General features: G+C 36.7%; 2 protein-coding genes across 5 annotated transcripts in view; one reads left to right on the plus strand and one right to left on the minus strand.

Moving 5' to 3' along the window:
- Window positions 1-22,706, plus strand: part of RASSF6 (Ras association domain family member 6) — a 63,366-nt gene extending 40,660 nt beyond the window's left edge. For 2 of the 4 annotated variants that reach the window (XM_029235326.1, XM_029235328.1), the window contains 8 exons: window positions 2,193-2,290; window positions 3,838-4,022; window positions 7,204-7,305; window positions 7,639-7,690; window positions 17,929-18,047; window positions 18,143-18,240; window positions 18,338-18,386; window positions 22,188-22,706. In XM_029235326.1, the coding sequence (XP_029091159.1) occupies window positions 2,193-2,290; window positions 3,838-4,022; window positions 7,204-7,305; window positions 7,639-7,690; window positions 17,929-18,047; window positions 18,143-18,240; window positions 18,338-18,386; window positions 22,188-22,277 (793 nt within the window). In that variant the 3' untranslated portion in view covers window positions 22,278-22,706. Of the gene's footprint in view, window positions 1-2,192; window positions 2,291-3,837; window positions 4,023-7,203; window positions 7,306-7,638; window positions 7,691-17,928; window positions 18,048-18,142; window positions 18,241-18,337; window positions 21,191-21,734 lie in introns of those variants that run through there. The other 2 variants (XM_029235327.1, XM_029235329.1) reach the window with 2 other exon arrangements.
- Window positions 22,707-24,046: 1,340 nt separating this feature from the next.
- Window positions 24,047-27,737, minus strand: part of LOC114902764 (alpha-fetoprotein-like) — a 32,370-nt gene continuing 28,679 nt past the window's right edge. Inside the window, 1 exon segment of the mRNA XM_029235325.1 lies at window positions 24,047-24,777. Within this exon segment, the coding sequence (XP_029091158.1) occupies window positions 24,733-24,777 (45 nt within the window). The 3' untranslated portion in view covers window positions 24,047-24,732.

Here is a 27,737-nt window from a genome sequence, read left to right on the forward strand (position 1 = left end):
AAAGGAAATATATACATATGTATATATATATATATATATATATATATATATATATATATATATATCTTAATCACTTTGCTATACACCTAAAACATTGTAAATTAACTATACTTCAATTGAAAATAAAAAAGGAAGAATAACTAGAGTCTGAGTCAGGACCAAAACAGTTATCCTTTGAGTTAAAGTTATTGCCTAAAGTTCTTGGACTTTTAAGACATTTATTTTGACTGGCTATATTCTGTATAGTACAGCTTACTAGAAAATTAATAAACAAATATATTAGGATTATCTTATCTATGTCATAAGGCTTTTATTATGAGGCTCAAATGATATAGAAGTTGTAAAAAGACATCAAAGGAATTCAGAGATCAAGGAAGAAAAGGACCATGTTTATTCATATTTGCCACAACTAGTATGAATAAGCATTTTTTGTTGCTATTGCCACCAGTGACATTTGGGAAGAATTAATGCCACAGATTCCCTATGGGTGAATATTTTTTGGTCATAAGGAAAACAGACATTATGGAAGAGACTCTTAGTAGGACTAAGACGGGTCCCAGCTACGATAGTGTCTATTAACCTAGAGATATCTAGGAATACCTTGGATCCCTAATGGCTCCTGACCCATCATGAAATGGCTGGGGATTATGATGAGGATAACAATGAAGATGAGGACGATCACAATAGTTTTTAACACATATTGAGTGCTTACTCTGTGTTGGGCACTTTTTCAAGGATTTTACACAAATTAACTCATTTAATCTTCTCAATAACCTTATCCTACCTCATACTATAATCATCCCCATTTCATAGGTGAGGACACTAATGCACAGAGAAGATAAGTAGCTTATCTAAAGCCAGAAAGAAAATAACAATGAGTGTTGGCCCAACTGGTAAAAATAAGCAGTTGCCCAGTTTTATGTATTCTGGGCATTAGAATGCATTGAAAATTGTTAGTACCCTATATAAATCATGATTGTCAGAAAAGAAGTTTCTCATACACTTTCCTCCTTTATAAATCGCATTCTTTATAGTGCTCAAGGGTCTTAAAGATAGGCTTTATATCATTATATTGGAGTCACTTTACCTAAAAATGCTTTGAATACAACAGGAACTTAATGCAAGTTGGCAGAATAAACACTTTGTATCTAAACTCTCCTAAAAGCATTGTGAGATATCTGTATAAGAATGGATTCTGTATGGTGTTAGGGAGTGTGCTAATTTCTTTCTTTTACATGTAGCTGTCCAGTTTTCCCAGCACCACTTATTGAAAAGGCTGTCTTTTCTCCATTGTATATTCTTGCCTCTCTTATCAAAAATAAGGTGAACATATGTGTCCATCGACAGATGAATGGATAAAGATGTGACACGTATATACAATGGAATATTACTCAGCCATAAAAAGAAACGAAATTGAGTTATTTGTAGAGAGGTGGATGGACCTAGAGTTTGTCATACAGAGTGAGGTAAGTCAGAAAGAGAAAAACAAATACTGTATGCTAACACATATATATGGAATCTTAAAAAAAGGTCGGGGAGGGGTTCTGAAGAACCTAGGGGCAGGACAGGAATAAAGACACAGACGTAGAGAATGGACTTGAGGACAAGGGGAGGAGGAAGGGTAAGCTGGGACGAAGTGAGAGTGGCATGGACATATATACACTACCAAATGTAAAATAAATAGCTAGTGAGAAGCAGCTGCATAGCACAGGGAGGTCAGCTCAGTGCTTTGTGACCACCTAGAGGGGTGAGATAAGGAGGGTGAGAGGGAGTTGCAAGAGGGAGGAGATATTGTATATGTATAGCTGATTCACTTTGTTATAAAGCAGAAACTAACACACCATTGTAAAGCAATCATACCCCAATAAAGATGTTAAAAAAATGGACTATATTGGTTTCTACTAATTCCATTGGCACATATGTTTTACAGAATCTATATAATCTTGTGGTTCAGTGTGTAACTGAAGTATTGTGTCAAAACATGCTTAAAATCAGTACAAGAATTATTTAAAACGCAAGCTGACTACTCTGGTATAAATATAATTTTAATAATACAAAAAATTGTTATAACTTAGGATGACGTGTCTACCTACAGAGGCCCACAGCATTATATTAATACTGTACATCTGAAAACCATCCTACGCCTTTTTATGAATAGAATAATATCACTTACAAGATTTATTACTTTTCAGGGGAATGACACGCTGGGGAGAATTTGATGATCTTTACCGTATTAGTGATTTGGACAGGACTCAGATTCCAGTGTCTGGAGCAACAGATTCCCAGGAAGGTCAGTATCAAAATCTTATTAATGAGGAGACTTTTTTAAACTAATACAAAGCATAAATCCTAAATGTTCTTCTGAAATTCAACATTTTATATACCGTTACTTTTTTTTTTTTTTTTTTGCGGTACGCGGGCCTCTCACCGCTGTGGCCTCTCCCATTGCGGAGCATAGGCTCTGGACGCGCAGGCTCAGCGGCCATGGCTCACGGGCCCAGCCGCTTCACGGCATGTGGCATCCTGCCGGACCGGGGCACGAACCCGTGTCCCCTCCATCGGCAGGCGGACTCCCAACCACTGCGCCACCAGGGAAGCCCTACCGTTACTTATTAAACCCTTATTTTATATTAAAAAAATATATTTTAGAAACATACTAACTTAAGTCACTACAGTGCTCATATGATGTTTAAGAACCTTACTTTGCTATATAAAAACATTATTTTTTTAATTACATGAGGTCCCTTAGATTTACTAGATTAGGGAGAACTGATGGTTTGAGTAAAGTTTGTGTACATAAAATTGTTTTATATTTTCCCCAAGGATTAGGATCATTTATTATACTCAGAAGATTTCTATGTTAGACCAAGCCCTTCAGATTGAATTTTACATCTTTTGAGAAGTTGAACATTTCGGTTAATAGATATTTATATAACATTGCTTCTCAGAGGCAGATATACTGCATTCACTATATCTGATAGGGTTGTTTCAAGCATTTATTTAAAAAAGAGAAATCTACTTGAACATCAAGTGAGTTCATATCAAATTTGACAAACGAATGGAAAATGCCAGCCCCTATGACATGTGACAACAGTAATCATAATAATGATGATGTGTTAGTAATAATATTAGTATCTGTCATTTACTGAGACTCGGGCATGATATCTTACATTTTACATAGATTTCATTTTCGTGTAATATGTAGAGACCCAAAGAGAAGATGATGACTGAGGCTGGGGTGGGGTTCACATTCCCGGGATGGTGATATTACCAAACTGACTTCAGACTGAACAAGGGTATGGTGCTGGCATTATCTTCATGAAACTACCAACAACTTCCAACGTTTAGCTTAATTTTTTTCAAAGCATTCTCAGTTCAGTCCTCTCTGCTGTCTCTATAACAACTCAGATTCTGTAACAAACATGATGCTCCTTCCCGGATTCCCTTATTTTTGTCTTATGGCCTTTTGGCATCTTTTATATAAGGGTCCTTATAATTAGCCCTTTGACAACACTCATCTAAACACAAGGGAATCCCAATCTCTTGGCACCAAAGATACAATAAAAATCTATTTTTATTTAAGCAACAGTGCTAGAGAAAGATGAAGTATCACATACTTATACTCTAATTACAATATAATTAAAATTCCAAGGTAAAATGGAAAACAAGTGTCACCAGATGACCCTATTCTTAAAGAAGATCATTGCTATTTTCTGTTTAAAAGCATTATAGTCCATTGCATAGCTATATAATTACTAAGTATGTAATCAAATCCACCCACGATGCAAAGAGGTGAGCAGCTAAATTATATGGGCTTATAATCTTTATTCTCCCCAGATTATTTATCTTATCACAGTAGCACTCTGAAGCTTCATGCAGATGAAGAACCTGAATCCCCATTGCTCTATAGAACCATGAGTGAAGCAACCCTGGTGAGAAAAAGGATGAAGCCTCCGACGATGGACAGAAAGGACAGACAGAAGCATAGGGCCTCTATTAACGGACACTTTTATAACCATGAAGTGAGTTCCAGTTTCATTAATGTCATTTAAAAGAATGTTGTCTATTGTGCTAACAATATCACTCAATTCAATTTTTTTTTGTGTGTGTGGTACGCGGGCCTCTCACTGTTGTGGCCTCTCCCGTTGCGGAGCACAGGCTCCGGACGCGCAGGCTCAGCGGCCATGGCTCACGGGCCCAGCCACTCCGCGGCATGTGGGATCTTCCCGGACCGGGGCACGAACCCGTGTCCCCTGCAACGGCAGGCGGACCCTCAACCACTGCGCCACCAGGGAAGCCCTCAATTCAATTTATAATTAAAAATAATAATAATGCCTTTAGATATGCTACTACTATTATTACTGGGTACTCTCTATGTGTTAAGCATTAAACTGTTTTGATGGATTATCTCATTAATCACTAAAACAATCCTATGAAGCAGATACCATTATGTTCCCTACTTTATGTATGAGTTAACTGAGGTTCACAGAGGTTACACAATCCATCACCGGTCACACTGCTTTTAAGTAGCAACTCTGAACCCGAACCCAGCTTCTGTCTGATGCCAGAACCCAAGTTCTTAACCAACATGATCAGTGAACCCTAAGTGGCAGGCCCTGTGATACACACTGGAAATATAAAGATGACTCAATTGATGCCTTTGCCAGCATGGAGCTCAGGGCTTGGGCAAAGAAACCAATACATCCACAAATGGTATTAAAATATGTAAGTGCTACAAAAGAGATTGGTTCAAAGTACATTCAAACATTAATATTTAAATAAAAGGAAAAAATCAGCTGTAGGCTTGTTTATTCTGATCAATTAAATTTTCCAGGTCTTATACATAAACTCATATACATAAACCCATATCACCCACAAGTGCAATTGTAGTTTATACTATTTGCATTTTGATTTTTTTCACTTAATATGTGTTAAATATATATGTGCCTTTCTATAGTATTTATAAGACATTTAACTTGGTCGAAGGTAGGAAATACATCATGTTTTTGTAGAACTCAAATTTTTCATGTCATATACTAGGGATCATTCATCCATTCATTCAATAAATACTTAAAAAGCACTCACTCTGTGCAAGGCACCACTCTAAGCCCTTTCGTACAAAATATTGACTCATTCATCATAAGCTTTTTTCTTTAGGGCTTTCTACCTTTTTTCCTTCTTTTTCATCCCTTGGGAGAGTATCCATACGTTCCTTTGGAGACTGGTATGGAGAAATCTCCCTTGTGAATTCTCTGTTCAAATTAGACATTTTTCTGGCTCAAGAACTTCCTCCTGGCCAAAAAGTAACACTGACAGTCCCCCACAGATATGCAACTACCAATTGTCCTGGTTTCTTCTTCTCCTCAGAATTATGCTGTATGTCATCAGCACTTGTGAGGTGATTTCTGTTAAAGTAGGCTGTGAAAGCCACATTATTCCAAATGAGCAGCTTCCAGATGGGATATGCGGAGCTAAGAGTGAAATGGGCACTAAAGTGGGCAGCATAGCATCATAGGTGAATGCTTGGGCATTGCAGCCTGATGACCTGATTGCAAATTCTTGCTGAGCAAATAAAAAAGTACTCAACCTCTTAGCCTTCATTCCTTCATCCTTCCTTCTTTACAAGGCTGTTGATGGGATTAAGTGGAATGAGGTGAGTTCAGTACTTAGCATAAGTATCTGCACGAAGGAAGAACTCCGTTTACAGTTAGCTTTATTGATATTGATTGAAAGAGATCAAGTGGAACTAAAGATATTTCACACAAACATCATTCACTGCAGTATAATAACTAGCAGAAAACAAAACCCTGAAACCCAAAGCACTCTATCAATGTGTATGCAATGATGGGCATCTAGGAATTTAAGTTGATATAGTCATAAGATATGTTTTTATATCATGAAACCTCCTGATAATGCCTCCAGTATTAGAGGCTGAGACTGTGATGCAGTAGTCCCAAGGGAATGCATTCCAAGGCTCCCAGTGGATACCTGAAACTAAGGATAGTACTGAATTCTATATATACTATGTTTTTTCCTATACATACATACCTATGATAAAGTTTAATGTATAAATTAGGCAAAATAAGATGTTAACAACAATATCTAATAATAAGGTAGAATATTTATAAAAATATACTGTAAAAAATGTTATGTGAATGTGGTCTCTCTCTCCCTCCATCTCTCTCAAAATATCTTATTGCACTGTATTCACCTTTGTAAGGGTGTGAGATGATAAAATACCTGTGGTGTGATGAGATGAAGTGAGGTGAATAAGGAGGCATGGTGATGCAACATTAGGCTACTCTTGACCTTCTGACAATATGTCAGAAGGGGGATCATCTGCTTCAGATGATCCTGGACCATCAAGCCATGATGACATCAATAGTTGGCTGTCAGGAGCAGACATTGTCAATGGTTGGGGATCTTGGGCCAGATGGAGTAGGATGGTGCAAGATTTTATCATGCTACTCAGAATGGCACACAATTTAAAATGTATGAATTGTTTATTTCTGGAATTTTCCATTTAATTTTTTTCATCTCTCTCAGGATTCTATTTATTTTAAAATAGGAATAATGATCAAATAATGAGAAAAAGTTTTATGGTTATATGTTTCTTATGTTTTTTTATGGTGCATTACTAATCCCCAAGAGAGATGTGTCAGACTTATCTGACCATAGAAATCTTTTACCAGGTATTATCTAAAAGGCAGACTCTTGATTAGAGCAACTTGCAGGAAATATTGTTCTAGATATTCAATTAGCAGCACTTTTACCTCAATCCTCAGTTGAGATATAGGCTGAACCATATGAAATTGCCAACACTGGACCATTTCTGACCAACCAAAAAGGAGTGATTTTATACAGCTCAAATTAAAACAATTTAGAACAATTATTCCCAACCAGAAGGGAATTTTGAAATCTTAAACTACACTGAAGAATGGTGTCACCATCTAGTGAAACTGTTTTGAACATTCTCAAATAATGTTTTACCTAACTTACTCTAGAAAAAATATAAAGCTGCTTAAAGGCATACATAGTACAGTATTCAACAACAACAAAGAAAGTAAAAATAAGAAAGCAAATTTTTAAACTGATGATCTTGGATTTTTTGTCCAAAGGAAGTCCAGGTTCAAAATGTTGACTCTCGTTAGTTTGTCACATTAAGTCCTTAAAATTATATCAATCTTTTTTTTTCTCTTCTAGACATCAATTTTCACTCCAGCCTTTGGATCAGAAACGAAGGTCAGAATAAACAGTAATATGAGAACTGAAGAAGTAATAAAGCAAATTCTCCAAAAATTTAAGGTAATCTTTATCAGTGAACTGAGCTATAAATATCTTGTATATAATTTAACTGTAGGCACATAAATGGATTTTTCTGAAATTAAATGTTCAGTTCCAAAGAATTCTTTCCTATGTATGGTTGGCCCTTGAACAAAACAGGTTTGAACTGCATGGGTCCATTTATAATACAAATGGACTGTGCCTGAGAAATTACATTATCCCCAGGGAGCAGAAAAGGTTTTATATCTGAAAGTGAAAAATGAAAGTGAAGAAACATATATAATTTGGGTCTGGTTGGCTTAGAAAACATTGACAACAAAGAATTCACATCTGTTCTTTCTTTTCCATTGACAGATTGAAAATAGTGCCCAGGATTTTGCACTTTACATTATTTTTGCAACAGGAGGTAAGAAAGCTTGGTGGTTGTTCTAACATGACTCCAGTGTGTTATCGTTTTCTGCCCATAAGAAAGGCAGAAAAGCTGTTTACCTCCTTCTGTGGAAGAACAGGAGGGAGGGAGGGAAGGAAGAAGGAAGAGAGGGGGAGTGTTTAACATTATTCGTATTTCACAATTTCAGAGGAAGACACCCTAAGAATAAGGTATCCTAGAAGAGTTTATAATACAAAAGACTTTGCTTGTTGGCCAGTCATTAAATTATCTGAATGGCAATCAAAGAGCACTGGAGAATAGGTGGAAGGTTCCCAGGAATTGTTAGGCATTTAAGTTGACCTCTGTACTTCTTTCTTTTTCACTTTCTCTTATCATTCTAGCTCTTACATATCATTTCTTCCTCATCTTTCTTAGCACAGTGTCTGACACATTGTGGGAGTGTTCTCTCTTCCTCAGTAGAGAAAAACGTGCAGAACTTTGTGGTGGAGGTAAAAGTTTAGCAGCAGGACATTGGAAAGAGTCTATATGTGGGGTGCTAGGAGCAGGGAGTGAAAGATTAGAGAAACCCTAAAGCAATACTAAAATGAAGTATTTGAAAGCCTTAAAATTGAAAAATTTTAAATGTTAAATTATAAAAGTAGCTCAGGTTATAATTTAAGTAACAGAATGTTTGAGCCAGAAATTGAATAGAATAAAATAATACATTTTGATCTGGAACAATTACAAGAAAATGAAAGCTGGATTTCCAAACACATACAAAATTAAAGTCCTTATAAATCAAAAGCTTAAATATAAGAAATATATTAAATTTTTAAAAATTCTAAGAGTGTGTGTGTGTGTGTGTATGTATGTGTGTATTCATTCTACTTGTTTTAGAAAAGAACTAAAAGGTAGAAACATTGAACTGTATAAAAATGTATTGATAGAAGGTAAAAACATTATGAAGAAGGGTCACAATGAAAGCAACTATAGACACATAAAGTTTTAAAATTGATTCAACTATCAACTGCTATGGAAGAAAATCACAGAGATAGGCACCACTGAAGAGGACTTGGAGCAGAAGCAGAAGGCCTAGAAGCAGACCCTGTGGTGTCTTTCTACACTGCTGCCTCTGAAAAAAGCCCAGCAAATAGTTAAAGACCCAGAGTGAGGGCAGAGAGCAGAAGCAAGAAGAACTACAATCCTGCAGCCTGTGGAACAAAAACTACATTCACAGAAAGATAGACAAGATGAAAAGGCAGAGGGCTACGTACCAGATGATGGAACAAGATAAAACCCCAGAAAAACAACTAAATGAAGTGGAGATAGGCAAACTTCCAGAAAAAGAATTCAGAATAATGATAGTGAAGATAATCCAGGACCTCAGAAAAAGAATGGAGGCAAAGATTGAGAAGGTGCAAGAAATGATTAACAAAGATCTAGAAGAATTAAAGAACAAACAAACAGAGATGAACAATACAATAACTGAAATGAAAACTACACTAGAAGGAATCAATAGCAGAATAACTGAGGCAGAAAAACGGATAAGTGACCTGGAAGACACAATGGTGGAATTCACTGCTGTGGAACAGAATAAAGAAAAAAGAATGAAAAGAAATGAAGACAGCTTAAGAGACCCCTGGGACAACATTAAACCCAACAACATTCGCATTATAGGGGTCCCAGAAGGAGAAAAGAGAGAGAAAGGACCCGAGAAAATACTTGAAGAGATTATAGTCAAAAACTTCCCTAACATGGGAAAGGAAATAGCCACCCAAGTCCAGGAAATGCAGACAGTCCCATACAGGACAAACCCAAGGAGAAACACATTCAGACACAGTAATCAAATTGGCAAAAAGACAAAGAAAAATTACTGAAAGCTGCAAGGGAAAAACAACAAATAACATGCAAGGGAACTCCCATAAGGTTAACAGCTGATTTCTCGGCAGAAACTCTACAAGCCAGAAGGGAGTGGTATGTTATACTTAAAGTGATGAAAGGGAAGAACCTACAACCAAGATTACTCTACCCAACAAGGATCTCATTCAGGTTTGATGAAGAAATCAAAAGCTTTACAGACAAGCAAAACCTAAGTGAATTCAGCACCACCAAACCAGCTCTACAACAAATGCTAAAGGAACTTCTCTAAGTGTGAAACACAAGAGAAGAAAAGAACCTACAAAAACAAACCCAAAACAATTAAGAAAATGGTAATAAGAACATACATATTGATAATTACCTTAAATGTGAAAGGATTAAATGCTCCAACCAAAAGACACAGGCTTGCTGAATGGATACAAAAACAAGACCCATATATATGCTGTCTACAAGAGACCCACTTCAGACCTAGGGACACATACTGGCTGAAGTGAGGGGATGGAAAAAAATATTCCATGCAAACAGAAATCAAAAGAAAGCTGGAGTAGCAATACTCATATCAGATGAAATAGACTTTAAAATAAAGAATGTTGCAAGAGACAAGGAAGGACACTACATAATGATCAAGGGATCAATCCAAGAAGAAGATATAACAATTATAAATATATATGCACCCAGCATAGGAGCACCTCAATACATAAGGCAACTGATAACAGCTCTAAAAGGGGAAATCGACAGTAACACAGTAATACTGGGGGACTTTAACACCTCACTTACACCAATGGACAGATCATCAAACAGAAAATTAATAAGGAAACACAAGCTTTAAATGACACAATAGACCACATAGATTTAATTGATATTTATAGGACATTCCACCCAAAAACAGCAGATTACACTTTCTTTTCCAGTGTGCATGGAACATTCTCCAGGATACATCACATCTTGGGTCACAAATCAAGCCTCAGTAAATTTAAGAAAACTGAAATCATACCAAGCATCTTTTCTGACCACAATACTATGAAATTAGAAATCAATTACAGGAAAAAAAACACAAACACATGGAGTGTAAACAATATGTTACTTAATAACCAAGAGATCACTAAAGAAATCAAACAAGAAATCAAAAAATACCTAGAGACAAATGACAATGAAAACACGACAATCCAAAACCTATGGGATGCAGCAAAAGCAGTTCTAAGAGGGAAGTTTATAGCTATACAAGCCTACCTCAAGAAACAAGAAAAATCTCAAATAAACAATCTAATGTTACACCTAAAGGAACTAGGGAAAGAAGAACAAACAAAACCCAAAGTTAGCAGAAGGAAAGAAATAAAGATCAGAGCAGAAATAAATGAAATAGAAACAAAGAAAACAGTAGCAAAGATCAATAAAACTAAAAGCTAGTTCTTTAAGAAGATAAACAAAATTGATAAACCATTAGCCAGACTCATCAATAAAAAGAGGGAGAGGACTCAAATCAATAAAATTAGAAATGGAAACGGAGAAGTTACAACTGACACTGCAGAAATACAAAGCATCCTAAGAGACTACTACAAGCAACTCTATGCCAATAAAATGGACAACCTGGAAGAAATAGACAAATTCTTAGAAAGGTATAACCTTCCAAGGCTGAAACAGGAAGAAATAGAAAATATGAACAGACCAATCACAAGTAATGAAATTGAAACTGTGATTAAAAATCTTCCAACAAACAAAAGTCCAGGACCAGATGGTTTCACAGGCGAATTCTATCAAACATTTAGAGAAGAGCTAACACTCATCCTTCTCAAACTCTTCCAAACATTGCAGAAGAAGGAAAACTCCTAAACTCATTCTATGAGGCTACCATCACCCTGATACCAAAACCAGACAAAGATACGATAAGAAAAGAAAATTACAGACCAATATCACTGATGAATATAGATGCAAAAATCCTCAACAAAATACTAGCAAACAGAATCTAACAACACATTAAAAGGATCATACACCATGATCAAGTGGGATTTATCCCAGAGATGCAAGGATTCTTCAATATATGCAAATCAATCAATGTGATACACCATATTAACAAATTGAATAATAAAAACCATATGATCATCTCAATAGATGCAGAAAAAGCTTTTGACAAAATTCAACACCTATTTATGAAAAAATCTCTCCAGAAAGTGGGCATAGAGGGAACCTACATCAGCATAATAAAGGCCATATATGACAAACCCACAGCAAACATCATTCTCAATGGTGGAAAACTGAAAGCATTTCCTCTAGGATCAGGAACAAGACAAGGATGCCCACTCTCACCACTGTTATGCAACATAGTTTTGGAAGTCCTAGCCACAGCAATCAGAGAAGAAAAAGAAATAAAAGGAATACAAATTGGAAAAGAAGAAGTAAAACTGTCACTGTTTGCAGATGACATGATACTATACATAGATAATCCTAAAGATGCCACCAGAAAACTACTAGAGCTAATCAATGAATTTGGTAAAGTAGCAGGATACAAAATTAATGCACAGAAATCTCTGGCATTCCAATACACTAATGATGAAAAATCTGAAAGAGAAATTAAGGAAACACTCCCATTTACCATTGCAACAAAAAGAATAAAATACCTAGGAATAAACTTACTTAGGGAGACAAAAGACCTGTATGCAGGAAACTATAATACACTGATGAAAGAAATTAAAGATGACACCAACAGATGGAGAGATATACCATGTTCTTGGATGGGAAGAATCAACATTGTGAAAATGACTATACTACCCAAGGCAATCTACAGATTCATTGCAATCCCTAACAAACTACCAATGGCATTTTTTACAGACCTAGAATAAAAGAATCTTAAAATTTGTATGGAGACACAAAGGACCCCAAATAGCCAAAGCAGTCTTGAGGGAAAAAACTGGAGCTGGAGGAATCAGACTCCCTGACTTCAGACTATACTACAAAGCTACAGTAATCAAGACAATATGGTACTGGCACAAAAACAGAAATATAGATCAATGGAACAGGATAGAAAGCCCAGAGATAAACCCACGCACCTATGGTCAACTAATCTATGACAAAGGTGGCAAGAAATCAATGGAGAAAAGACAGCCTCTTCAATAAGTGGTGCTGGGAAAGCTGGACAGCTACATGTAAAAGAATGAAATTAGAGCACTCCTTAACACCATACACAAAAATAAACCCAAAATGCATTAAAGACCTAAATGTAAGACCAGGCACTATAAAACGCTTTGAGGAAAATATAGGCAGAACACTCTTTGACATAAATCACACCAAGATTTTGTTTTTTGTTTTTTTTTTTCGGTACGTGTGCCTCTCACTGTTCTGGCTTCTGCCGTTGTGGAGCACAGGCTTCGGACGCGCAGGCTTAGTGGCCATGTCTCACAGGCCCAGCCGCTCTGCGGCATGTGGGATCTTCCCGGACCGGGGCACGAACCCGTGTTCCCTGCATCGGCAGGTGGACTCTCAACCACTGCGCCACCAGGGAAGCCCCCAACATATTTTTTGATCCACCCCCTAGAGTAATGGAAATAAAAACAAAAATATACAAGTTGGGACCTAATGAAACTTCAAAGGTTTTGCACAGCAAAGGAAACCATAAACAAGACGAAAAGACAACAATCAGAATGGGAGAAAATATTTGCAAATGAATCATTGGACAAAGGATTAATCTGCAAAATATATAAACAGCTCATAGTAAAAAAACAAACAACCCAATCCAAAAATGGGCAGAAGACCTAAATAGACATTTCTCCATAGAAAACATACAGGTGGCCAAGAAGCACATGAAATGCTGCTCAACATCACCAATTATTAGAGAAATGCAAATCAAAACTACAATGAGGTATCGCCTCACACCAGTTAGAATGGGTATCATCAGAAAATCTACAAACAACAAATGCTGGAGAGGGTGTGGAGAAAAGGGAACCTTCTTGCACTGTTGGTGGGAATGTAAATTGATACAGCCACTATGGAGAACATTATGGAGGTTCCTTAAAGAACTAAGAATAGAATTACCATATGACCCAGCAATCCCACTACTGGGCATATACCCAGAGAAAGCCATAATTCAAAAAGACACATGCGGGGCTTCCCTGGTGGTGCAGTGGTTGAGAGTCCGCCTGCCGATGCAGGGGACAGGGGTTCGTGCCCCGGTCCGGGAAGATCCCACATGCCGCAGAGCGGCTGGGCCTGTGAGCCATGGCTGCTGAGCCTGCGCATCTAGATTCTGTGATCCACAATGGGAGAGGCCACAGCAGTGAGAGGCCTGCGTACGAAAAAAAAAAAGAAAAAGACACATGCACCCCAATGTCCATTGCAGCACTATTTACAATAGCCACCTAAGCAACCTAAATGCCCATTGACAGACGAATGGATAAAGAAGATGTGGTACATATATACAATGGAATATTACTCAGCCATAAAAAGGAACAAAATTGGGTCATTTGTAGAGACGTGGATGCATCTAGAGACTGTCATACAGAGTGAAGTAAGTCAGAAAGAGAAAAACAAATATCATATATTAACACATATATGTGGAACCTAGGAAATGGTACAGATGAACGGGTTTGCAGGGCAGAAATTGAGACACAGATGTAGAGAACAAATGTATGGACACCAAGGGGGGAAAGCAGCGGGGGGGGTTGTGTGTGTGTGATGAATTGGGAGATTGGGATTGACACGTATAAACTGATGTGGATAAAATGGACGACTAATAAGAAAATAAATATTTTTTTTAAAAAGAAAAAAAGATATAAACATTATGAAGAATATCAGAAAAAGATTAATACATACAATATCAAAAAGCTCTTGCAGGGCTTCCCTGGTGGCACAGTGGTTGAGAGTCCGCCTGCCGATGCAGGGGACACAGGTTCGTGCCCCGGTCTGAGAAGATCCCACATGCCACGGAGCGGCTGGGCCTGTGAGCCATGGCCGCTGAGCCTGCGCGTCCGGAGCCTGTGCTCCACAACAGGAGAGGCCACAACAGTGAGAGGCCAGTGTACGGTATAAAAAAATAATTAAAAAAAAAAAGTTGTTGCAAAATGATAGTGAAAAGACAATCCAATAAAAATAAAGTATGATAAAGCAATTCAAAAAATAACAAAGTAACCAGTAAATATTTTTAGGAAAGTCTTAAACTCAAGGAAATACAAGTATTAAAAGAAAAGCAGAAGTTAAGGAAATGTAAATTCAATCCTTAAATTCAATGTAATATTATCACCTATGTCTGGTGTGGATAAGGGTAAAAGCGTATGTTCTTGCAATTCTGGTGAAGATCTGTCTGTCTACTTTCTTAAAATTCATTCTAGCAACATTTGTTAAAATCCACAGTATACATATTCTTTAGCCCAGCAATTCCACTGGTGAGAATGTGTTTCACAAAAATAAAAGGACTAGTGCCTACAGATTTATGTGGAAGGCTATTTATAATGACAAAAAGCTAAAGGCAAAGTTACCCATCATAGAGGAATGATTTAATAAGTGATTATTAGGCAACCATTAAATGAAATGAGTTATATCTATACCAGTTGAATGGAAGGAATTCTATAATATACATTTAATTAAAAATGCAAGATGCCTATAAATGTATATAGTATGATCCCATTTTTAAAAAAGAATTATAAATCCCTATTTATATATGTGGTTTATATGATCACATGATCAGGGAGAAAGGTATGGAAAGATAAAAACCAAGCCAATAACATTGATTACTTGGTTAGGGTGTTGGGGAGATACAGAAAAGACAATGGGAAGGAGAAAAAGCACAAAAGGAAAAAACAAATTATGATTTTTTAAAATATGTGTACGATAAAAATAGCAAGTGTGATACGACCACCTTTATGTATTGCTTGTGTGTGTGCATAAAGAGATATGTGAAGGGATGGCCACAAAAAGTGAAAAGCTGTTTATCCTAGAGTTCTGGGATTCCAGGTGATTTTTACTTTCTGCCTTATTCTTTTCCTCATAATTACAGTAGTATGTATGTTGTTGAGGAATAATTCAGAATAACTGACAAATATAATTGTATATATTTAAAGTGTACGATGTGATGATTGGACATACATGTACACTGTGCAGCGATTACCAAGATCAAGATAATCAGCACATCCATCAGTTTACATAGTTAACTCTTTTTTTCTTGGGCTAAGAATGCTTAAGATCTACTCTCAGCAACTTTCAAGTGTACATTAGATCCTCAGAAATTATTCTTCTAATAACTGAAAATTTGTACTCTTTGACCTATATAACCTCCTTTCCCCTCCCCAATACGTATGTTATTTTTAAAATCGGGGGGAAATGCTTATTTTTACTGTAAAATGTAGTTATTTCAATTTTACCTGTGAAAATTATGTTTTCTTTTAAATTGTGTCAAAATTTCTTATACATGAAATCCAGAAGTGAAGATAATCATAACTAGGACATTTTTAGGCACCAGGAATAGAGAAAAGAATGAAGCGTATAGCACCTGTTTGGGTAGTAATGTGGAAAACAGATAGCTGTGTTTTTTAATAACTTTTATCTACTAAGCGCACGATCTATAACAGTGTTTCTCGAATTGTAGCACCCTTCAGAATCACCTGGAGAGTTCATTTAAAACACAAATTCTCAAGCCCCTCCAGATCTGAGGACAGTCTGGGAATGCATATTTCTAATAATTATCCCAGGTGACCATGAAGCAAGGAACATTGCCCTGTGATATCAAGAATGAAGCAAATCGAGGATGCAAAACCAAGTTAATACAAGATGTAAAGGTCAGAAGAGGATTCTGGTGGGTTAATGACAGGAGCTAAATTATCGGGTTCCCCATTGCTTCAGAAAAGGTAGAGGAATTAAAGCAACAAACACTGACTCTGTGGACATAGGAATGAATGGATGTCACTTTAATTGTGGGGAAGCTGGACTTCTATGTTCTAGATCTTCTCTTGCCCTTTTTCCTGGGGTAGGTCCAGTCCAGGGGATGAGAACAGTTCTGACACTTGGAACTTTTAAAAGCCCAAGGAAATACATGATGCTGTAGAAAGGACTAACTGGTCCACCTTTTTCCCTTCAGTCTACTTCAACAGAGCAGACAGATTATTCTTTAACCATGGAAGTCAGACCATGTCACACCTCTTCTTAGATCCTCCGATGGTCTCTCTTCTGACAGTAAAGTCACAGTCTTTGTGCTGGTCCCATTACCTCTTCTCTTCATCATTTAACAACCCTCCCCTCATCTCCGTGCCAGCCACCCTGTTCCCTTGATGCTCTTTGACAGCATTAGGCATGCACTGACCTCAGAGGTGCTCTATTTATTTACTTACCCTTTCGGCACACACTTCCCCTAAATAGCTTCATGGTTCCTCTCTCATCTCCTTCAGGTCTTTGTTCAAATGTTACATCTTCAGTGAGGCCTTCCTCCACCACCCTACAATAACTGCAAACTTCTCCCCTGCACACATGTATTTACACATGTGCATGCTTTCTGCCCCCTCCCTTGCTTTATTTTTTCCCCTTAATACTTCTCACTATATGTGACATGTCTTATTGATGTATCTTCCTTATCATCTTCTTCTCCACTAGAGTGTAAGGTTCATGAGGGAAGTGATTTTTGTCTGCTTTTTCCGTAGTGTACCCAGTACAGAGAACAAGGCCTGGTACATAGTTGTAACTCAAAAAATATTTGAGGAAGGAAGGAGGAAAGAAAATGAATGTAAAGGCACTGTGTCCTAAAATGAAATCACAGATGTGAAACTACTTCAGCAGAAAGCTAGAAGTATTTTGTGGTGGGAGTATTTGTGACTTTTGGAAATTTGAAGTTCTGGGACTATACCAAATAGGAAGTTATTTTTTTTCTCATCTCATTATTATGGTTGAATGGATGAAGTCCATAGTTTAATGAAATAATACAAAATATCCCTGATGCGAATAACAATTCTGAATATATTTTTAAGAAAAGCCAAGGATTGGATGTGGGGTGAGAGAGAAATGAAGAACTGAAGATAATTACAAAGTTTTGGATCTGAACTACTAGAAAGATAGAATTACATTAATGGAACTAGGAAAGATCAATAAATATTTGTTGAATGAATGAAAAATTGTAAAAAAAAATTTTTAGGAGTGTTGCATGATACAAGGCATAAATGGGACTGAAGATTTGTCTGAACATCCAAACCAAAGGCAAAGTTGGCATTCTGAGATAGAAAGTCAAACCCCGAAGGATAGCAAGAGAAAGAAGTCCATTTTTAGTTCATTTAAAGGTTTTAATTTCAATTTACTTTTTTGAGTGAGTTCCTCCTGTTGTATGCTCTTTTTAGGTCTTTCAAAGTGAGCTGAAGAAGCAAAATGAATGGACAAATTATGTTTCTTTTTTTCCTCTGACTGTAGTTGATTCTTATTTTCATTTGCAGAGCAGAGACGGCTAAAGAAAACAGACATTCCGCTACTGCATAGACTCCTACAGGGACCATCCAAAAAGAATGCTCGCATTTTCCTCATGGATAAAGATGCAGAAGAAATTAACAGTGATGTATGGATGCCATTGCCCTGAATATGTCTTTACCCTCTCGTCACTCAGCATCTCTCACACAAATGCTCTGCTTTTGTTGTTTGTTTTTCTTTCAGGTGGCTCAGTATATTAACTTTCATTTTTCTCTCCTGGAATCCATCCTTCAAAGATTAAATGAAGAAGAGAAAAGAGAGATTCAAAGAACAATAACAAAGTAAGTTAAGAGCTTGCACACTGGGTGCTTCGTTCTTTAAAAGGTTCAAGGCACAAAATGTGTCCAGTTGTTAATACTCTTTTTCTCCTTATTTCAGATTCAGTACAGAAAAGGCTATCATACTGAAATGTCTTCGAAGTAAACAGGTAATAAAAACAGAGACAACAGTTTAGCAATACAGGTCACTATTGCTAAAACACTTCAACAAACTTAGAAGTGTGTTACAACTATTTGAGTGCATAAATTCTATACTTGCATTTATACAAATATATGTGAACTTGAATCTGTAGGAAATTGAATGTGGTAAAAGCTTGTCTCTCTTTAAACTGAAGAGATTAAGTAGGGTTCACAGTTGGACTGAAGGAACTTGAATCTAGTTTCAGTAACTGGAATAAGCTCGGATACTATGTATTTCAAATAGGTTTTATAGTAAAACGCTCAATGAACTTGAATTTAAATGGCATCTTCAGACGCCATGCAACTTAAACTTATTTTAGCTTCAACTGTCAAGAGAACTCTCATCAACTGACTCTCAGAAATGATTCAAAAGTAAAACCTGCCAGCTCTTAAAATAAAAAATCAGCACATTACTACCCCACCAAGGAATCTGATGGTGGTGGTGTTTCACAGCTTCTTAAACTCTAGCCTTTTCATGAAAGCTAGGACTATCTTTCTATGGATACGTGGCTTTGGGCTATCTATAACATCAGAGCTATCTGTCCTTTGGGATGGAAAAGATTATGGACTCTGTTAAGAAATCCAAATTGTAATTTTCTCAACCTGAGCCCTTCTTTTATTTTCCCCCCTCTGTTCTACAGATGACTTTCAAAAGTGTTCTTAAGCTTTTTTTTTGTCAATTGAACTAGTTTTCTTTATTTTTCCAAACAAACATATCACAGAGATTTAGTGTATTTTGTTGGCTAGGCTAAGGCTTGACCCATGATAACAATTTGTTGCTGAATAAATATAGAAGATAATGCAAAGCTGTGGTAGTCGAAGTTGGGCAGGAAATCTGGAGCTCTGCCCTTTTTCTCCAGGACAACTCATTCTACAAAACAACACTCAGGGTCCATCAAGTACACTTAACCAATCTGAAAAAGCACTGAGAATGCCACAAGTATTATCTATGATTTTATTTATGAACTCTATATTAAAAGGGAGTTTTATGCAGCTCTTTTCCATTCCACTACTACTTCTATTTGCATTCCTCATAAGCATTGGATTAAACTGATTATATTACACACACTATGGGATAAGGTTGAATGTAATAAACCCAGTTGGAAGATCAATTATCAAAATATGAAACATGTTTAAGACAAAGGTATTACTTCTCAGTGTAACCAAATCCTAAACCAGACAAAAGTAGAAGTGTGCTGTGAGCTTTTCAGTCCTAGGAAATCTCCTTTACTGAATAAGACATGGGCTTGCATCTTCATCCTATTATCTATCAGTTATTAAGAAAATCTCACCTCACAAAAATAAAGCGAATGTAATGGTTAAAATTCAGTATACTTATTTAAAGTAGTGTCAAGTATCTGCCATAAACATGACAAAAGATTCATCTTTAATATATTGAAAGTCTACAAAATGCATTAAAAAATACCATGCCTGGGGAGGGAGGGAGACGCAAGAGGGAAGAGATATGGGAACATATGTATATGTATAACTGATTCACTTTGTTATAAAGCAGAAACTAACACACCATTGTAAAGTAATTATACCCCAATAAAGATGTTAAAAAAAATTCTTTTTAAAATACCATGCCTGGATAGAATAAATAAGACATATGGCTTGAAAAGTAAAATTGCATAAGAGGAAATGCAAATGGCTAATAAGTATGTGAAAAAAGTTGTATCTTAATAGTGATCAGTTGTATTAGTCTGTGTCTAATCAGGAGACAGAAACCACACAGTCATTTAAACAGGGGAAATTTAATATAAAGAACTTAGCTGTGATGATAGAGTAACTATAAAAATGTGAAGAGAACTCCAAAGGGTACCCTAAGGCTGAGGAAGAATATCCCACAAAGGAAAAGCTTGGAGAGAGGAGCTGAGAATTCATTGGAGAAGGTGTGGTTGCAGCCCAGTGGATAGGGGAGACATCCTCTGGTTGCCCAGGACACAGCAGGGCCACAGTCATAGGCCAATCAGGAACAACTCTCTGGAGTGTGGATCAGGTGGACAGGTGAGCAGAGGGACTTGGGGCTTCTCTGCAGGCACAAAGCCAGATCACAGAGTGTCGGTGTCTGGAGGTCTGCAGGAAACAAAGTCTGGGGACACAGGTAAGCTGAGGCTGAAGGGTAGGCACACAAAAAAGTCAGGGGTGCTGCTGCCAGTGCTGCTAGGACTGGGGGGGCTGCAGGGGCCATCTCTGCAGGAACCTAGTACAACTCTGTGTATGCCTTGGACTGTGGCATCTTTGAGGCTGCATGGGACAAAGGTGGGGCAAGTGGCTTACCAGATGATCAGCCCCACAAGGCACTCTCTGGGAGCATGCACCAAGTTGAGAAGGTATGGAGAGTAATGATCTGAACTAGGACACAGGCCTCTACTGGGCCTCCAGGCCGTGCCACCACAAACCAAATCAAAAGCTACAAAAGGGGTTGGAGGAACACAACATAAAGAAAGCTACACCCTACAGGCCACTAGCACTGAAGAAACCACTCTGGGTAGAGCAGTGAAGGAAGAAAGTCAGCTTCCCAGAATCCGGAAAGACCAACTTCCTCCTACAGTGTTTCTCCAGTGCCCCCTACTGACAAAGCATGACATCATGTAAGCTGCAAAGGAAGCATATAGAAAGGCTCCCATGTACATTTTCACAGACAACAACAGAGAGTGAATTTGGAGCAGAGACGCAATAAAATAACTGGCATGTCAACAAAATGCAAAGCAAAGGAAAGTGAAATTCATCTATTAAAGAAGATTAAGAAATGATAATATTAAATACTCAACAAATTACAATGAGATGGGCACTTAAACTACTGGTAGAATTACAAATGAATATAACTTTCCTTGAAAGCAATTTAGTAATAAGTTCATCCTATAATTCTACTTGTAGGATCTTATATGAAAATAATCATATATACAAAGACACTATGTAAAGGTGATTATTATTTATTGTGATAAAAGGAAGTAAATAGCCTAATGTTCAAAAATAGGAAAAAACGATTAAGGAAGGAAAGAAACATTTACCTATAGATTGTTATGCAGCTCTTAAATTGTTTTCTAATAAATTTTAATTATAAGAGTAAATTCTCCTTATGTATCTGGATAAGAATATAGATACAATATCCAAAAGTTTATTATCCATAAGATATATAGATATATGTTTATATATGTATGTATATTATTTGTACATAAACACTACAAACCAAAAACATGTTAAATGTGGTTATGTCTGGTTTGTAGAATTATGTATGGGTGATTCATGTTTTTCATATTTTTCTACACTTGTTAAATAATCTGTAATGAACATATATTGCTTTTTCTATTTAGGAAATAGAAAATTTATGATTAAAAAGTTGCCAACAAAAGAGTAGCAAGTACATGCAAGCACAGAGTTCTACTAGATGCAAAAAAATTCAAATAAATTATGCAAGTGAGATGTTAACATCACTACTGTGGTAGTTTTAAAATATATGTATGAAGTCTTTGATACTCCTCCTCTCAAGATATGGAGCCTAATCTTCCTCACCTTGCCAATGGGCTGGACTTAGTAACTCACTTCTAAGGAACAGAGGAAAGCAGAAGTGCCAGGGTGTGGCTTTGGAGACTAGGTCATAAAAGTCACTGTGGTGTCCTCCTTGCTTGTTCTCTTGGATTGCTGGCTCTGGGGGGAGCCAACTGCCACATCCAGAGTAGCCCTAGGGAAAGGCCTATATAACAGAAACTGAGACCTTCTTCCAAAAGCCCAAAAGCCAACAAGGAACTGAGGCACCCTGTCCACAGCCCACAGCCGTGGGAGTGCGCCATCGGCCAGCCCCAGTTAAGCCTTCAACGACTGCAGCCCTGGCAAAGAGCTTGACTACAACCTCATGAGAGACCTGAGCCAAAAATCCCAGCTAAACCACTCCTGGATTCCTGATCCTCAGAAAATGTGTGAGGTACGAAATGTTTGTTGTAGTATGCTGCTATGTTTTAGGATAATTTGTTACATCACAATAGATAACATATAATTTCCGAGACAAAAATCTGTTCACTTCAGAGTCATCTTTACATAGTACAAGAATATAAACTTTTGTCACAAAACCATTCATCCTTGTTTTAGGTGTTCCAAATATTTCACTACCAGTTACATATTAGTTCAAATTCAGTTCTAGATAATGTTATACTTATTAATGGTAGAGGACCTGTCACATTCATCTTTGTATACTTTGTTGTACTTAATATGGTGTCCTGTGTATTGGATGTGCTCAATAAAAATCAATTGAATAAAGGACTGAATGAATTAATGAATGAATAAAAGAATGAGTGAATAAATTGTCTAAGATATTTTTTTAAATCCCCTGTATATATGCCTCCTTTTTCACAAATCTGATCTAGTAGCTAAAAACATATCGAAACTTTTCTATATAGTTTTCCCTAATATCGTGGTGTATTTTATCATCTCTTGGCAGTATGAAATATACAGCTAGGCAGTGTTACTATGGAATTTTGTTTAGGGTTGTTCAGCTTGGCTTAAGAACTGAAGAAATCCATTTGCAAGGCAGTTGATGAGGTGGAAAAGATGGCAGATGTATCTATTATATTGAGATAACTACATGTGAAAGGAAAGGAATAGGATGCAATTCAAGAGGGCAAAACCCTCAACAGCATCCATTTTTCTTCTAAGTAACAGCTAAACTATTAGACTGAGACATTTGAAATTGTCCATACTTGGCCTACAAAAGCAGCAATTTTATATTGTTGAAACTAACCACACTTAGCATTTGCCTTACATAGATCAACTCATTTAACATCCATTACACTCCTGTGAGGAAATTAATCTTTCAACCTGATTTTAAAGATGAGGAAAGTAAGCCATGGAGAGGTTGGGAGATTTGCTAAGCTCTTTAGTAGAAGACTGAGGTAGGATTTGAACTTATGGCTCCAGGACCCACACTCTTAACCACTGGAATATATGGCCTCACCCTAATTACACACCCTCAAGTGGCATCTCTCTGTCTTCATTTGTGATATAGAAATAATAGTACCTACTTCATTATACGGTTGTAGGAGTTATAGGAATAATATATTTAAAGGCTGACACTTTGCACATAAGAAGTGTGTGATAAATATTAGCTATTGTTATAACTAAACTATAATATGTCCTCACCCAACACTGTAGCCTAGGCTTTCACTAAGTCTTACTGCCCACAACTACTTTATTCTTGTCTCAAAACCCACCCATCTGAATCACTCACCATTCGCACTCACACTCTCCACATCTATCTGTTAAAACATGCCTATTTTCTAGTCGTTGGCCAGGGTCACTCCTTCCATGAACTTTCCTGGTCTCTGTGGCTATGTGTGATCTCAAACTCCTGGGTTCCACATAAGTTAGCTCTGCTCTTGTGACACTGGGAACGTGAAATCTGCCCATTAATATAATTCCTTATGTGTTTATATCTTGTTTAAATTCATTAGTGATCTGGCCATATCATATTCATATTATTCCCTGCAACACCTAGCACAGTGTATTGAATACAATAGATACTTAAATGCTTATTGGATTTAATTTGCTAGTATATATGAACATGCTGAAATTACTGGAATAAGGAAAAACTGAAATCAAGAGCACTATAATGAGAATTAAACATTTTCTCTAACCAAAATCATTTATTTAGTAAGCACTAAAATATCACTGCTTATTTTTACTTCATTACACACGCAAAACTAAGTCGAAATTATAAGTTCTTTATGTCTTTTATGCCGGGATTTCCAGGGAAAAGACTACTATTACAAATCAACACTGAAAGCTCAAGTGAACATAAATATGTTAGGACCACTTGGTGACAATGTCAACATCACATATCTCGGGTAAAGATGAAAGAGAATACAGTCATGTAAGTACCTTTATTGTAAAACACATTTCATTCAGTTCATCAATAATCATTTTCAGTAGTGGTACAGATAGAAACCACAAATGGCACTTTTTCACTCCAGAAACCCAGCAGCCACGTCCCAGTTCAATGTGGCAGCTCATTACATCCACCTGAGGTTTTGAAAGGCCCCTTGGTTTCATATTTCTGTTGCTGCTTCTGAGAAGTAGAAAGCTTATGGGGAGAGAGAAGGGATGGAAGTGGGTTGTAGGAGAGTTACAATAAGTAGATTTCTCTGCTGAGTAGGAAAGGAGAGATTTAGTGTAGACTAGTTAATGTTCCTGAGTAACATTGTTAGTAGCTGAAAAACGATGTTGATTCTTCTTTTGAATATTAGACATGCATTTCATTATTCATGAAAAACAAAAAGCAGTTCTCAGCAAAGATTGTACATTGACATATGCTGGAATCATTTAGCCTCCCAAAAGAGACTGGCACTTTTTGATCAGTTTGGACCCCTAAAAAAAAGCAAATAAGCACATCTGTGAGAAAGAGAAAACAGCTAAGCAGCTCTGATCCCCAAACAGAAAATCTTTAAGACTTCCCTTTTGCATGCCTGAGATGGGTTTTAATAAGCCTGCCTCTCAAGGTCTCAGAATTTCTCACAGGCCTAGTCCCTTAGCTTAAGGACCTAATTAACTGCAATGCCTCATCCACTTTCAGGACCCCAGATTTAGAATAAATAAAAATTTGCTTCCTCCTCACAAAAATATGGCACTCTTTTGCAGGGTAAGAATGAACAATCAATGTCAGCTTCTCGCTGCATTTTAAAACAGCTCTAGGGTAATCCCATGCTAAATCACTGCATATTCAGGTATAGAAATTCAAGAGGAACAAAACCACTAAAATTGATCAGATTATCTCTACTCCCTTCATATGTACTGGTGTAGACCTTGATATTAAGTCCGAAAGTTTTCCCCAATTTGTACCTGTATAGTCCTTATTCAAATAAAAATCATTTGTGGAAGCCCAAGTAGATAAAAGTGAAATCTTTAGCTTAGTGGAAATGGGACCCCTAGAACTCCACTGCTAAGGTATGAACACACACACATCTGAGGGATAGATGACTCACACTCCTAAGAGCCTCTAGGATCCTGTAGAAAATGGTTAGAAGTCTAGTAATTTAGTTCTTCTTCCCACCTTCAAACAGTACCACACCTAAATTGTCTAGAAAGATTGAAATCTATTTAGGCTTGTTTTTAAAAATACCTCTGGAATTTACGTATCCTTACTTCCACAGTGACCCATAACTATTTTTGTTTTGTTTTGTTTGAATGTTAATTTATTTCCTTTTTTAATTCATGTTTTAAAACTGAATAGTTAATTTACAATGTTGTATTAGATTCAGGTGTACAGCAAAGTGATTCAAGTATATACATCTATTCTTTTTCAGATTCTTTTCCACTATAGGTTATTACAAGGCATTGACTATAGTTCCCTGTGCTACATGGTAGATCCTCGCTGTTTATCTATTTTATACACAGTAGTGTGTATATGTTAATCTCAAACTCCTGATTTATCGCCCCCCACCCCCTGCCATCCCCTCTGGTAACCATTAAGTTTGTTTTCTATGTCTGTGAGTCTATTTCTGTTTTGGAAATAAGTTCATTTATATCATTTTTTAGATTCCACATAGAAGTTGTACCATATGGTATTTGTCTTTCTCTGTGTGACTTACTTCACTTAGTATGATTATCTCTAGGTCCATCCATGTTGCTGCAAATGGCATTACTTCACTCTTTTTATGGCTGAGTAATATTCCATTGTGTATATATATCACATGTTCTTTGTCCATTCATCTGTCGATGGACATTTAGGTTGCTTCCATGTCTTGACTATTGTAAATAGTGCTGCTATGAACATTGGAGTGCATGTATCTTTTTGAATTAGAGTTTTCGTCTTTTCTGGATATATGCTCAGAAGCAGGATTGCTGGATCATATTAGTAGCTCTATTTTTAGTTTTTTAAGGAATCCTCCATACAGTTCTCCATAGTGGCTGCACCAACTTACATTCCCACCAACAGTGCAGGAGGGTTCCCTTTTCTCCACACCCTCTCCAGCATTTATTGTTTGTAGACCTTTTAATGACGGCCATTCTGACTGGTATGAGGTGATACCTCATTGTAGTTTTGATTTGCATTTCTCTAATGATTAGTGATATTGAGCATCTTTTCATGTGCCTGTTGGCCATCTGTATGTCCTCTTTGGAGAAATGTCTATTTTGGTCTTCTGCCCATTTTTTGATTGGATTGTTTGGTTTTTTGGTATTAAGCTGTATGAGCTGTTTTTATGTTTTCGAAATTAATCCCTTGTCAGTAGCATTGTTTGCAAATATTTTCTTCCAGCCTGTACATTGTCTGTATGGGAGACTGCTAACCTGTCATCCATCTGAAGACTTTGGAATAATCATCACTAGTCTATTTCTCCAAATCCTGTGACATGCTTTTCAAACCTTTTTACATTCTAGATACTGCTGGACATAACAACTGAAGACTTTGGAATAAACTACTAGTCTATTTCTCCAAATCCTGTGACATGCTTTTCAAACCTTTTTACATTCTAGATACTGCTGGACATAACAACTTGCCAAGATCCTTTTAAAATGGGTCACCTCTCATGTCTTTTGAAATCCCAATTCAATAAGAGTAACAATATACCGGAAAGAATAAAGCCTACTGATGCTAAAAAGAAACAAAAAAAACACCCATCAGTGTAAGAGCTATAATGAACTTCTGAAAAATAGTCATTGGTGTGATATTAATCAACATATAAAAATGCAGAGATAGAAGCTCAGAATAGTAACATTAAAGAAGTACCAGCAGTAAAAGACCAGAAAGTCATTGATTTCTGAGCTGCTTTGGTTCTTATCTCCTGCTCAGCCCATTTTTTTAAACTTCCTAAAGACTCCTGAAGTCACTACTATCCTTTCAATATACTAATTTTTACTTAGGTTAGCCAGAATTTGATCCTATTATTTACAACTAAAGAACCCCAACTAACATACCAGCTTAAAGTATAACTGTGTAAATATATGGGTGAAATGATATTTAAATATGCAAGAGCCCCTAAAGTTTATCACCCGGGTGCCCATTCTGAAAATATACATAAATACATACATACATACCTAACTTAAGAAGGTAGCCAAAAAAAACTTAAAAGAATCCAAGAAAAAAACACAAAATGGGATGTTAGCAATAGTCAATTTTACCCAGAGTTACACTTAAAAAGAAACTCTTAGTGGACAGCCATAAATCAGTCCCAGAAATAACTAAATCCAAACTGAAAGATTAAGTCAGAGGACTTTTCAAATGTTATCAAACTGTAAGTTTCAAATCTTATCAAACTTTAAGATGATAGAATATTCTGTTACAAAAACTGTATGATTAAGAACCTGATATAATTTAGCAGTGTGATATA

Source organism: Monodon monoceros, unplaced genomic scaffold (assembly GCF_005190385.1).
Source record: "Monodon monoceros isolate NGI ecotype Baffin Bay Population unplaced genomic scaffold, NGI_Narwhal_1 Super_Scaffold_20, whole genome shotgun sequence".
NCBI lineage: Eukaryota > Metazoa > Chordata > Mammalia > Artiodactyla > Monodontidae > Monodon > Monodon monoceros.